At 31.8% G+C, this 13,178-nt stretch overlaps 1 protein-coding gene across 1 annotated transcript; it reads left to right on the forward strand.

Moving 5' to 3' along the window:
• The first annotated feature begins 5,076 nt into the window (after window positions 1–5,076).
• Window positions 5,077–5,823, forward strand: LOC110096984. The gene has a single exon (XM_020823162.2). The coding sequence runs from the start codon at window positions 5,144–5,146 to the stop codon at window positions 5,564–5,566; it is 423 nt and encodes a 140-aa protein (XP_020678821.1). The 5' UTR covers window positions 5,077–5,143; the 3' UTR covers window positions 5,567–5,823.
• Window positions 5,824–13,178: the final 7,355 nt, after the last annotated feature.

The following is a 13,178-nucleotide window of genomic DNA, read 5'->3' on the forward strand; positions in this document are numbered from 1 at the left end:
AAGCCCTCTGTCAGCTAAGGTGGATTCATATATATCCCTTTAGACAAACATCAACCCAGGTCTACGAGGTATTCTTGGACGAAGCAACCCATGGCTGCCAACAAGATGCCTTCTGTCAGGTTGGGTCGACTACCTCCTCTGACTAAGTAGACCAGGGATCATGACAGCCCGGGACGACGGAACCATGGGGTCTTGATCGGGCTCGTCTTCATTCCCCCCACCATCAGTTTTAAGTTTATGGTGATAAACTATAAATTTCAAATTTCAAACTTTCAAATTCAAAATTTAAACCTTAGAATTGTTGCTATTATACGATAGGTTTATAACCTATTTGACCTCTTTTATGACTAGCCTCAATCGAAAGTTCTCTTCTGTTGTCAGGAGGGGTAATTAACTATAGGGGCTTGCGCCTATAGGAAACCAGAACTCAGATAAAAAAGTCCTCACAAAATGAGGGTGAAATCTCTAGGTAGTGTCTTATCTAAAACCCAATCTGCCTTCCTAAAATTCCCCCGGGATCCCACACACCTAAAATGGAATTTTTCGGAGCCCACAATCACATGTGGTATAATAAAAAATATAAGATTTCCTCTCCGTAAGGTAAAAAATTTTTCTTTTATCAATTGATTCGATTCATTAAGCTTTTGAGTTTTAATTTTATTTTTATCCATTTCAGTGTTATTTAATAGTTACTATTTTATGTTATCTTAATTTGTTAGTTTATGATTTTAGGATTTAGGTTTTGCTTATAGAAAGAAAAATAACTTGATAAGAGTAATCTTAGCCGGTACCGGAAGCCTATTTTTAAATTTTTATATTCTAATGTTTGTCTTTATTCTGTGAAATCAATTGGAAGTATGAAGAAGAGCACATGTTAAGATAAAAAAATAATTCTTATGTTTATATTCAAAGATTTAATGCGTATGGGTAAAGTAATGTGAAGCATTCAATTTGTTAGTTTACATGTCTTTTTGTATGTGTACTGATATGTCACTACTTTCAGCTACACCCATGAAAGGCAAAATATAATAAATATTTGATAAAATGCATAGTTATTTTTAATGGTGCGAGAATTTAATTGAAAATGTTAGACAAAATGAGCCCTCCAATTCTCCATGAAGAATGTGGAAGTAGTGGTAGCTAACATTTATAGCCTTTGAAACACTCTCTTATTCTCATACATGTATTTTTGATGAGCATGAAAATTATAAGTTGTTAGATTTTTTTGGTTGCTAAAGTTTTATAATAAATGCATATATACATTATCATTAGTTACATCATATTTTCTTTTAAAGACTGACATTTTGATGAGCCCCTCATAGGAAGTTATTTGGGGCTTATATATTAGTAATTTATTTTTATTTTCTTGCATGTTTGAGCTTGAATAAACAACTATAATTGAAGGCACATGTGTTACTTCAAATAAATTGATCTAAATTTTTGCTTATTATTTATGTTTACAGATTTTTAGTTTCATTTTTATTTATCTTTAGATATTAAATAATGGAGTGAGTTCAAATCTACTTAAATTGTGCATGTGATGGTCAGAATTTTAATGATTTCATTTAGTTAATCATATTAGAATGTAAACACTCAGTACTTAGAGTGCAATTTCTAATTATAGTATTTGTGAGAAAGTATACATTGCTTGAAATTATTTCACTGAAATTAAAGAAATTTATGAGAAGAAGCAGTTCAAATGTTTGCATTGTGAAACTGCATACAATGGAAGAAGAATAAATATAATGAATCAATATTTAACAGGAGTTAAGGAGAATATAACTTCTTGCAAAAAGGTTCCAAACAATGTTCAACATCAAATATAAGAAAAAAATGAAGGAAATTAAAAAAAAAAAACAACATGAACATAATAAGTTGGATAGTACACCGTTTCTTGTAGATTTGAAGCAGAGGAAGGAAGAGATTCTTCTTCTCTATCTAAATCACAATCTTTTGAAGCACATATATCGAAGCTTGTTAAAGGAAAAAAAAAGATTGCTGATGCCGACACTTTCTTTTCTCTTTGAATTAAACGAGGTTCTCAACCTTCAATTAAAAGTGTCTTAGCATCTAAGGAAGCAATTCATCATGCATATATGACTTAGCAAGATAGTTTTTCAATTGTTGCATCCCATTTAATGTCTTAAATTCAATATATAAATAGAAAGTTGTGGATGTCATACATTGTTAATGTCCTAAATTTAATATTCTTTTTGAAAATTTCTTCAAATTTTTCTACATTTGATAGTGAACATCGTTTGAAATCTTTTTGCAGGAAGCTATATTTTCCTTAACTCCTGTTAAATATTATTTCATTCTATTTATTCATCCTCTATTGTATGCTGTTATACAATGCAGACATTTGAACAACTTCTTCCCATAAAGTTCTCTAATTTCAGTAAAATGATTCCAAACAATATCTACTGTATCACAAACACTATAATTGAAAGCTGCACTTGAAATACTGAGTGTTCCTATTATAATAGGATTAATTAAATAAAACCATTAAATTTTTTTTGCATTTTTATACTCAAATTAAATAGATTTGAACTTTTTCTACTATTTAACATCCAAAGATAAATTAAAACTGAACTAAAAATTTATAAAACATAAACAATAAGCAAGGATTTAGCTCTATATATTTGAACTCATATGCTTTCAATTATAGTTGTTTATTCAAGCCCAAACATGCAATAAAAATAAAAGAAAAATCAATAATATACAAGACTCAAAAGTTATCTAGCTTTTTTTTTTTATGTTATCTAGCATTGAATAAGTTGCTTATTCAAATAACTTATTATGAGGGGTTTACTAAGATATCCGTCTTTAAAAGAAAATTTCATGTAATTAATGACAAGACATATATGCATTTATTATAAAATTTTAGCAGCCAAAAAGATCTGACAACTTACAGTTTTCAACTTTTCATGCTCATCAATAATACAATTATGAAAATCAGAGAGTACTTTCAAAGTCCATAAGTGTTAGCTTGCACTGTTTCCACATTCCTCATGGAGGGTTGGATGGTCATTTTGTCTAGCATTTTCAATTAAATTCTCACAATTAAAAAAAAAAATATTCAGTTCATCAAATATTTATCATGTTTTGCCTTTGATGGGTGTAACATAAAGTGTTGACATAAAAATTAGTTTTTTTTTTCTTAACATGTGCTCTTCATCTTCATACTTCCTATTGATTTCCCAAAATGAAGACAAACATTATGTTCTAAACAAATTCAAAATAAGCTTCTAACACAAGCTAAGATAACTTTTATCAAGTTATTTTTCATGTATATAAGCAAAACCTAAACTAGAAAATCATAAACTAACAAATTAAGATAACATAAAATAGTAACTACTGAGTAACATTGAAATAGATGAAATAAAATCGAAACTCAAAAGATTAATGAATTGAATCAATTGATACAAATATTTGTTTACTTGCTGGTGAGGAAATCTCATAATTTTGATTATGTCGCATGAGATATGGTTATGAAGGAGGCTGAGTATTGACTAAGGCTAGAGGAGATGTCAGGGAATACGAATAGCTCCGACGAGGTCTTCGTCTCGGGCAGTGGGTCACGAATGGATGTTTGATTAGGGACGGGGTCGGGAACGGGAACGGGAACGAGAGAAGATAAATAGCGAGTAGGGTTTAGTAATTTCTAATTAGGATTTAAGAAATAAATTGTATAATTATGACCGTTCGATTCGAAATCAACGACTCGTAATTCATTATTTTAAAACCATGCGGTTCTATACGAACTATTCCTATCTGCCTGTTGAGCAATCGAACTGTGGTTCCGCTACAGTCACGCGCGGTTTCATTTGATTGCGGTTTTCACATTTGATGGATTTGGTTGTCCGACTGGTTCCCGGTTGAATAGTCGGTCTTATTTTTAAAACCTCGGAAAATAATTGGGGTATGAATTCAGTGTATAATTTCTAGAATTAAGATATATAGTTAAAATGGGCAAATGCCTTTAGAGAATTTATGTTTAGAGAATATTATGGAGATTTAAAGGCTGTTTTAATATATCAATTAAAAAAAAGACAATGATTAGATGTTATAGAAATGGATTTGAACAATATTAGGTTAACACTTAGGGATGATTATGAATGAACAGAGAATGCTGATGATGGTTCGTTCTGCGCTGGCTGGACTATACTATACTAGTCGAAACAAAACTATGCCTTTTCTTTGAATCGGGAACTACTTTATACGAAATAACTACTAATCTATAAAATTTTTAGACTCTTAGCAATATTTTCTTTTTCTGAATATATTTTTACGGATAATGCTTGTTGGAGCCTGAAGCATAGAAGAAAAAGTTTTCGGTTTCAATATTTAATTTGGTGCCTAAATTCTTTAAACAATTACAGAAGCTTTTTGTCTTGTTTCTTGCAACTTCTGGTAGAATACAATGCAGAAGGATTCACAAGCTAATCCACATGGTATAATTCCTAGCACTAACTCTTTATGCGGGCTTGCTACTATACCTGTCGCATGGAAACTTTATTAGAATGCAATAACTAGACAATGCCAAAGCTCTCATATTAGCATCATTTTCCAACTTACAGCTTTTTTATATGAAACATGTTAGCTGTAGAATTTCTTCCGTTGTTCAAATACGATGATGTCAGCATGCCAAATAGGAAACTCATAGAAATAAAGTCTGAATACTTTAGTAGTATAAAAATAAATTGGTCTTACTTTATACTTTGAATTAGCGTTGCATGCAGCTTAGAAAGCGTTTAGGACTAAGCGTTTAGGACTAAGGATTCACAACCTAGATCAAATCATATAAATCCTAAAGGCGCTATGCAGGTATTTGATATGCGAGTCACAAGGAAACTTCCTCTGCAAAACTAGTAAATCAAGCTATTGTTAGCATTATTTTATTTTTAAATTTATAGTTCTTTTATTCGAAGCTTGTTATTATTGAATTTTAACTGTTTTGAACTATATGTTGTTCTTGGCCTATTGAAGAGAGAATCATTAAAATAAAAAGTTGAATTTATTTTAAGGATAAAAACAAATCCCTTTTAGTTTATCTTGGTCTAGTCCATATTTATATACCAAAAACACAAATGATTTTGTTCAGGTGAAAGTTTATGTAAATGAGGACAGTACAAAAGACTCGATGCTAATTTTGCAAGCAGGAGGGGATAATTGTAGCCTGGACTTTAGGAACATAATCCCCAATTCCATAAGCAAGAGTGAAACATTGAGCATGTCTAGATTCCTCAGCACATCTACAGGCTTTGCTCTTGTGTGCATCTTCCTTGCTTTAGCTGTGGTCATAGGTGTTGCCTGGTTATGTATTAGGTTTCATCCTTTGCTACTACGAAAAGCTGGCCCCAAATACCACAAGTTAGAGGTGGGATTACCAGTTTCAACTGGAGGAAAGAAAGAAACTAATGATGGTGATGATAACTGGGATAACAGCTGGGGAAATGCATGGGATGAAGAAGAAGCCCCAATGACACCCTCAAAGACTATTTCAAATCCATCACTGAAGGGCTTAGCCTCACGGAGATTTAACAAAGATGGTTGGAAAGACTAGCGAGCAGCCATGAAATCACTAAGAGCAAGAAGGGAATTTTGTTCTTTTTTCTGAATTCATTATCATTATATAAAATTGTTTATAATTGGGCTGTTTAATTATTTATAAAACAGGCACAAGATCAACCTCAAAGACATCTTCATTGATTTTATTTGTGAAGTCAATCAAACTTAGTGCAGTGTGATCTTAATCATATGCAGAGTGTAATGCTTGTCACTAAGATTATTCTTTTTTGTAGCTTTTCTTTATGTTTACAACTGTCTACGGCTCCATTGATTAATCACTGTAAAAGCTATATTTATAGATATATAAAAAAAGCATGCGAAAAAATGCTCATCAACATAGGTAGTGATGTGAAATTTCTAGTGCAAGCCTAAGAAATTGGACACATCTGTGTCTCCACCTTATCATTGGTGGGATCGAATCTTCGATATTTATGTATGCTTAGACATCTTCTCCACTTCTCTATCCTCCAACTCGTCGTGAAAGGGTCCGCAACGAATCCTTGGATTTATTAACCAAGAGATGGATACAAGAAAGTGAGAGGAGCTAGCTTTAAGAAGGCCTGTAAATGAAAATTTTAGTTTTGTCTCATAATAGTGAAAAAAAAAAAAAAGTCCGATGCCTTGTTTTTTTTTTTATTGATGCTTGTTTTTTAGGGATGTTTGCTTGAAAATTTTATGCAAAGTACACTCCAACTATTGTGAGCAAAATTGATTCAAATAAGCTCAATACATTTTGCAATAAGGTTTAACCAATGTTCAATATTTGTTCGAATTTCCTTTGAATTGTGTTTGAACCAACCATATTCTAGTAAGGTTTGTATATGATTTGAATATTATTCGATTATGGTTCAAAGATTATTTTATTATGATTCAAGAATTATGCTTCGATCATCATTTACAGATTATTCAATTATGGTTTGAGAGTTGTTCAGTTATGATTTGAATAGCATTTGATTGTGGTTCACATATGATTTGAACATGGATTACAACACAATAGCTTACAAGGTTCATACATTAAGGTTTAGAGTGTAGGGTTTAGGGTTCGATTGTGGTTCAAATATGATTTGAACATGAATTATAACACATCAACTTACAAGGTTGATATATAAGTGAGGAGTACAATTACAATTGCAGATTACAAAGTGATATAACACAATAGAGCTTATTTTAAAAGATATAGCATAGACTGTAATCCATTTATGCAATTCAATAGCTATAACAACAACCATAACACAACAGATGCAATTTTAGAAAAATATAAATTGGATTAATAAGAGAACTAATGCATGCAAAAAATTATATCGACATATGGATCTATATTATTCTAAAATAAATTTATATATAAATAATCCTTGAAGAATTGTCTGTGATTGCATACAATTCATAGTCGTCACTATACATAAGATGTAAAGAAATCAACATATGTATAAGAACTACTTAAATTATCTAAAATTTCTAAATTTTTAAATGGATTACCTTAAAATGGATCAGAGGACTTCATCTATAATGGCTCTCCTTCATGCACAACGAAATTTGCAGGAGATTTATATATATATATTATCAAATAACCTTGACTGTTGAAGCAAAGTTGGGAAGTACTTGCCAATCTCATTGCTTTCTCACATGCCAACCTACCCTATATGTATTACAAAAATGATGTACATACATCTACAAAGAATATAACCCAAGCTTCCACACATCATTTCGCTCAGTGCACTCTATGAAAGTTTTCTCTCAGTCTATATTTTTAAATTGATCATCCCCATCCATATAGTTTTCATGGAACCTACTACTACTACATCTTCTAGAATTCCTTAGTTGGAGAATCTCCAAAGTGTAACCCAATGATAAAGGCAAACTCAAAAATGCCGAATGCGGCATTGACATATCAGAGCTCTCTATTACTGAAAATAATAAAGTCCATAATTCTCCTCCTCATAAAAGTCCATCAACAATAGTTGATAAATCATGGCCCCAGATAACTGCATTTCAACAAAAATAACCAAAAGGGTTTTATAGGCCATAAAAATGAGGTCAATATCCTCAAACTGTCTAACAAATCCATCGCACCCCAACTTTATATATAAGCCAAACATTGTATTATAATGCCTTTCATTTGATATGACTTGAATAGACATCTATATGTATTGCAAAATAACTAAAATAAGTAAAATAAAACTTTGATAGTTGAGCAATTTGAAAAATTCCTGTTAAGATCATAATCGAACTACGATCTAACAATCTTTAAACAAAAATCAAACAATCTTTGAACCATGTTTGAATTTTTTTTTTTCGTGATTCAAATAATTTTGAACCATATTCAAATATCTTTGATCGTAGTTTAAAGATGGCTAAATCACTTTTTGATTATCAATCAAAGGTAATTGGAATATTATAAGAATCATGAAAGAAGATTGATATATCATACTATGATCATTATTCAGAGATTGCTCGATCATAGTTTGAATCATGCATAGCTTAATTATGGCTAAAAATTTTCTTAGAATCATAATTAAAGATGGTTAAAAAATATTTTTAACATTGTACGATCATTGCTTTAGGATTACTTGATCATTATTTGATTGTTGTATATTCACGGTTTGAAGATGCAGGTGGTTGGCCAATGATTTTAACAAGTTCCTAGTTGGAAATGTGTTGAATAATGATATTTTGGGTTTATGATTTAGACCGCAAATATAACGTCCAAAATCAAATTTAGAAGAATTATCTATTTTAGCTTTTTAATTAATCAACTAGAGTTTCTGAATAATAAATAAGTATACCAATAAAAATAAATAACATATATTAAAATATTGCACTATATTCATTCTCAAAAAATCAATATACAATAGCTAAGAAGTTAGTACAATCACGAATCTATCACAAGCTCTTAAATACAAAAGAATAAAAGAAAATTCATAACAAAATTTAAAGAAGAACTTGGCGATCTTTATAAGTATCACTACTCACAATCCTAATCCATTTCCTAACCTCAAATCATTTAAATCACGTATAATGAGCTAAATAGCTCAGCAGAAAATTAAAACTCTATCATTACTTTCAATACGTACAAGACAAAAGAATCTATATATATATATTCAATTATAATAAATATTAACCATCACTTAATATGTGCAATAAAAAATCACATAAATTAATAATAAAATCAATATGATCAGTGAAATCAAAAGAGATCTATCAAACTATAAGACATACGGTAAAGAGTATTATCACATAATGAATCATGCCAGTATGCTATGCTATATTGTATCAATATTAATATCAGTATGAGGTATCAATTTGTCAATCTATTTAATATACTATCAATTAACTTAATGTACTATCAAGAGTATAATTATGAAAAGTAATGTATGACATGTAGTTTTAATGTAGTATTTTCTTTAATACATCTGTTATATGTCATCATTATCAATCTGTCAATCTTATCTTTTCTTTCATTTATTATATTAATCATTTATTTTCATATGTGACTTTTAATAATCACTTAAGAGTCATCACTCTCTATCCGTCGAAGTAATTTGGTTAGTCGGTTACATACTATAATTAGGATTACACCATTAACATTTTATTTAAAAGAAAAGTTCATTGACTCACCCTCCGATGCAGAGTATTATATTTTAAGAGCTAACTCGTATTTATTATAGTGTTAACAACCAATCTTTATTGCTTACATATAAATTTTATCTTTTTCTATACAATATAATTTAATATCATGTATGAAATATAAAATTATATAAATACAAGAAAATCTATCAAATTTATCAACTATGCATTTACTTCAAAAAATCATAACTTTCAATTTAACATTTGAAATTTTAATATATTGTTGTCAAAATATTCATATTAACGACATCTATCACATACAAAAAGTTATGCGGTGAAAGTTTTTCCAATACAAAAATATCTTATTTTTCGATAACGGAAATACAAATTTGATCTGAAAAATACTCGAACCATAAAATTATTGAAATAAGAAATATGTTAATGATTTCTTAAAGTGAGACGAGCAACTATCCTAACAGGATCGAGTAATAAAAATTACTTCACAATCTTCAAATCCTCACTTCTATTTTCTTTCTCCTTATAATTCTCACCAAACTTCTTTTATGGTTCTCTATTATGTGAATTGAAGTGATTAAAAAAGGTTTTAATATATGTGTTTAGTGCTTTGGGATATTTTAGTTTAAAATAGAAATATGATATTATATAACTATGTAATTTAATTTAGTTTTCAGTATAAATTCATATAAATTCTTTTAAGGCTTAAAAAGTTATGAAACAATATCTAAAAATCTAAAATAATGCATCTAATAAATCAATACGGTTCAAAACCAATATAAAAACTAATAAATCAATTGAAATCCTTTCAAAATATCTAAAGTAATGCATCTAATCAATCATGAGTCCATTCAAAATAATCATACTCTCACATATCATTCAAGCGTAATATACTATGCAAATTATTAATCAATCAATTCATAGATTAAAAATTTCACCAGTGGTCCTCCAAGTACATTATTATCCTCTGGCTGGATCAAAATATATACTCTAAGTTGTACATGTGATAATATTGGTGTAGCAGATTGTGTAGGTCATCTTTGACTTTCAGCAACCCTTATTTTATCTGTCTTCCTCATAGACCATTCACTATATTTTATAGATCCCATGGTTCTCTATATATAACCTTGTCTGGCTTGCTCTCCTCTGAATCCGTATCTTGTCCTCTATCACTTTAATGGATACTCATCTATCCAGTGTCCTCACTACCCATATCTAAAGAACTATCCAGTCATAAAAAAACACAATTCACTATGCCTCTTACCACATTGGGCACACTCCAGTACATCCAAATTGGACTCAGATGTATATCCTCTTATGTTAGAAAAAAATCTACCTCTCTTTTCACTACTCTACATCCTAGTTATGACATATCTTGATATTTTTGTGCTCATATCCAGTCCAAATAGAGGAATAGCTATGTCATTCTCCACTAGTACCGCTCTTTTAATAAGCTTTGATAACTCCTGAATATTTAGCGTACAAGTGGATGTCTCAATTCATCTTTCAATCCTCTTAGAAATCTATAGCACTTTTCATCAATAGTACTGACCAACAAAGATGCATACTTTTCCAATGTAGTAAAATATGACTCATACTGCATCACTGTCCTTTTCTCTTATTATCGGTCTGATGAAGGTACAAATAAGTCTCTGAAGATAGTAACAAACTCTATCAAGATGATTTATGTATTCTTCTTTCCTTAATATTGTTAACCTCACTTTTGTATGAGGTCACTGTGACCTTTCCTAGACTCTACACCTTATGATCAATTTAGATCTTAGATCAATCCAGACCAAAAATCCAAGGCTGAGGGCTTAGGTCTTGAGAACTTTTTCTCAATATTTTTTCAAACACTTCAAAATCCAGTCAACTGACCTCTAATTCAGAGTCTATCAAATGTATAATGATAAGACATGTCTCTAGGGTTAGCCCTCCAAGTTTGAGCAAAATCTGATGTTTCTAACCTAAGAAACTAAATCCATTTTCAAAGGCTACAAAACCTTTAGATATTTACATCCTATGCCACTCGACCTATCACCCAATGAAATTTGACCTTGGAGCCCCCTCCAAACCCTTTGATCACATCCAGGCCTTTGATATTGATATGTCAAATATTACTCTACATTTTTTCTAGACTCACTTTGACCCAAAATTTACCAGAGGTCAAAATGACTAGAATGCCCTTTAAGGGATTTTTTGGACTTTTGATAAAAATTTAATATGATTTAACCTCATCAACCTTTAAAACCTTTTTCAATCAATTTCAAATATCACTTGGGATCTAGTAGACTCAATCCTAGACCCTGGATCAACCTGGTTGACCAGGTCAACCTAGGTTGACCCAAAAGCCCCTTAAGGATCAAAATAGTTATTTTGACTGAAATGATCTTCCCATGCCTTAGGACCACTCCCAACACTTTCAAAATCTCATTTAAAATTTTATGATCCTAAACATAGCCCTTAGGTCAACTTAGTTGACTAAGTCAACCTAGGTTTACCCAATGACCTATTAAAGGCCTAAATAGGTCATTTGACCCAAATGACCTTCCTTGACCCTGAGACCACACCCATTAAACTCCAAATATTCAAACAAATCCATTGGATCCAAAATCAAGTTTTGGGTCAACCTAATTGACCAAGTCAACCTAGGTTGACCCATTAACCCTTAAGGGGTTTAAATATGTTAACCTAACCTATTTGATCTCTCCAACCCACATCACCCCTTCAAATCAACTCCTAATCATAACCCGAGCATGACTTAGTATTTGGTTAACCAAACCCAAGTTGAGTTGACCAAGTCAACTCTCAATCCTTGGTCAAACTTCTATTTCATATGCTTCCACTCATATTTGCCTTAATCGTAAGTTATCCAAAATAGCTCCCTACACCCTCCAAGTGCCACATCATCAACCTTAACCTTGTTGACTGGTCAATGTAAGTCAACAAGGCATTTGATTCCCTCTTTGAAGTGGTCAACCCTCCCTTTTAACCCTAAAAAGCATTGGCTTTGGGCTTGGGGTTCACCCAACTTGCTTCTCATATTCTTTCCCTGCCACCTCAGCCTCCCTTGACTGGTTGACTGGTCAAAGGGGTCAACCCATGCTTAAAACCATTCTAGATGGTCAACTCCCTAATCATATCCCACCACCTCTTGTCCTAGCTGCCCAGACATTCTATTCAAGCCCTAAAGCTCTCCTTAAGCTCCCCAAATTGAGCTTAGGGCCTAGTTTATCCTAAAAGGGCAGTGGTCGCCCCCACTTGTCCCAAAGCCATCCAATGGGAGCAAGGCCACTCTAGCCTTTGGGTCAGCCTTCCAATGGTTTATGACACTTATCATTGATCTAGGGAGGGTCCTAATCGATCAGGTCTGTCCCTTTGCATCTAGATCACATGAATAAGGTAAAATCCCATTTTGGAGAGGCATTTAAATCCTTACACTCTCTCACTTTTTCCAGCCTCCCAAACCTTAAGCTTGTTTCGTTCTAACTCCTAAGTCCTTCCTCCAACTTCTAACTATCAAATCCAAGTGGTTGCATGTCATCGGTGGCGATCTTTCCGGCGGACAAACCAACTATTATGTCCCAACCTCCTAGCAGTGGATCTAGACACTTTTGGATGTGGATTTCTTCTAAAGTTTTATACGAGAATAGTCTACAAGCTCAACCGTATAAAGATATTGAAGATCCAATGATAAAATCTCCTTAAACCATTAGCTCTAGGTCACAATATTTAGGATTAATTAATTTCTCATTGAGCATATTTTAAGCCATATGAATGTATCCCCATGGTTTATGTTCACAACCTTAAGTTGTATTTAAAATTTCATGTGTTTTGGTGTATCCGATCGATAGAACATGTTGAAATACAATTTTTAGGGCATTTTTGTAGTCTAGCCTAGGTGTACGAAATGTCAGCTGTTGATCTCACAATCAACGGCTGATATCTCGTTATACCACACTCCACTTTGACCGTGTATCCCACGGAATGCCAAGATCTTTGTCTGGCTTGACCGATCTGGGCCCTAC

Source organism: Dendrobium catenatum, unplaced genomic scaffold (assembly GCF_001605985.2).
Source record: "Dendrobium catenatum unplaced genomic scaffold, ASM160598v2 fragScaff_scaffold_133, whole genome shotgun sequence".
NCBI classification, from domain to species: Eukaryota; Viridiplantae; Streptophyta; class Magnoliopsida; order Asparagales; family Orchidaceae; genus Dendrobium; species Dendrobium catenatum.

Bases quoted from the DNA above. Each gene is read 5' to 3' on its own strand.
- LOC110096984 (XM_020823162.2), top strand. From the start codon at position 5,144: ATGCTAATTTTGCAAGCAGGAGGGGATAATTGTAGCCTGGACTTTAGG.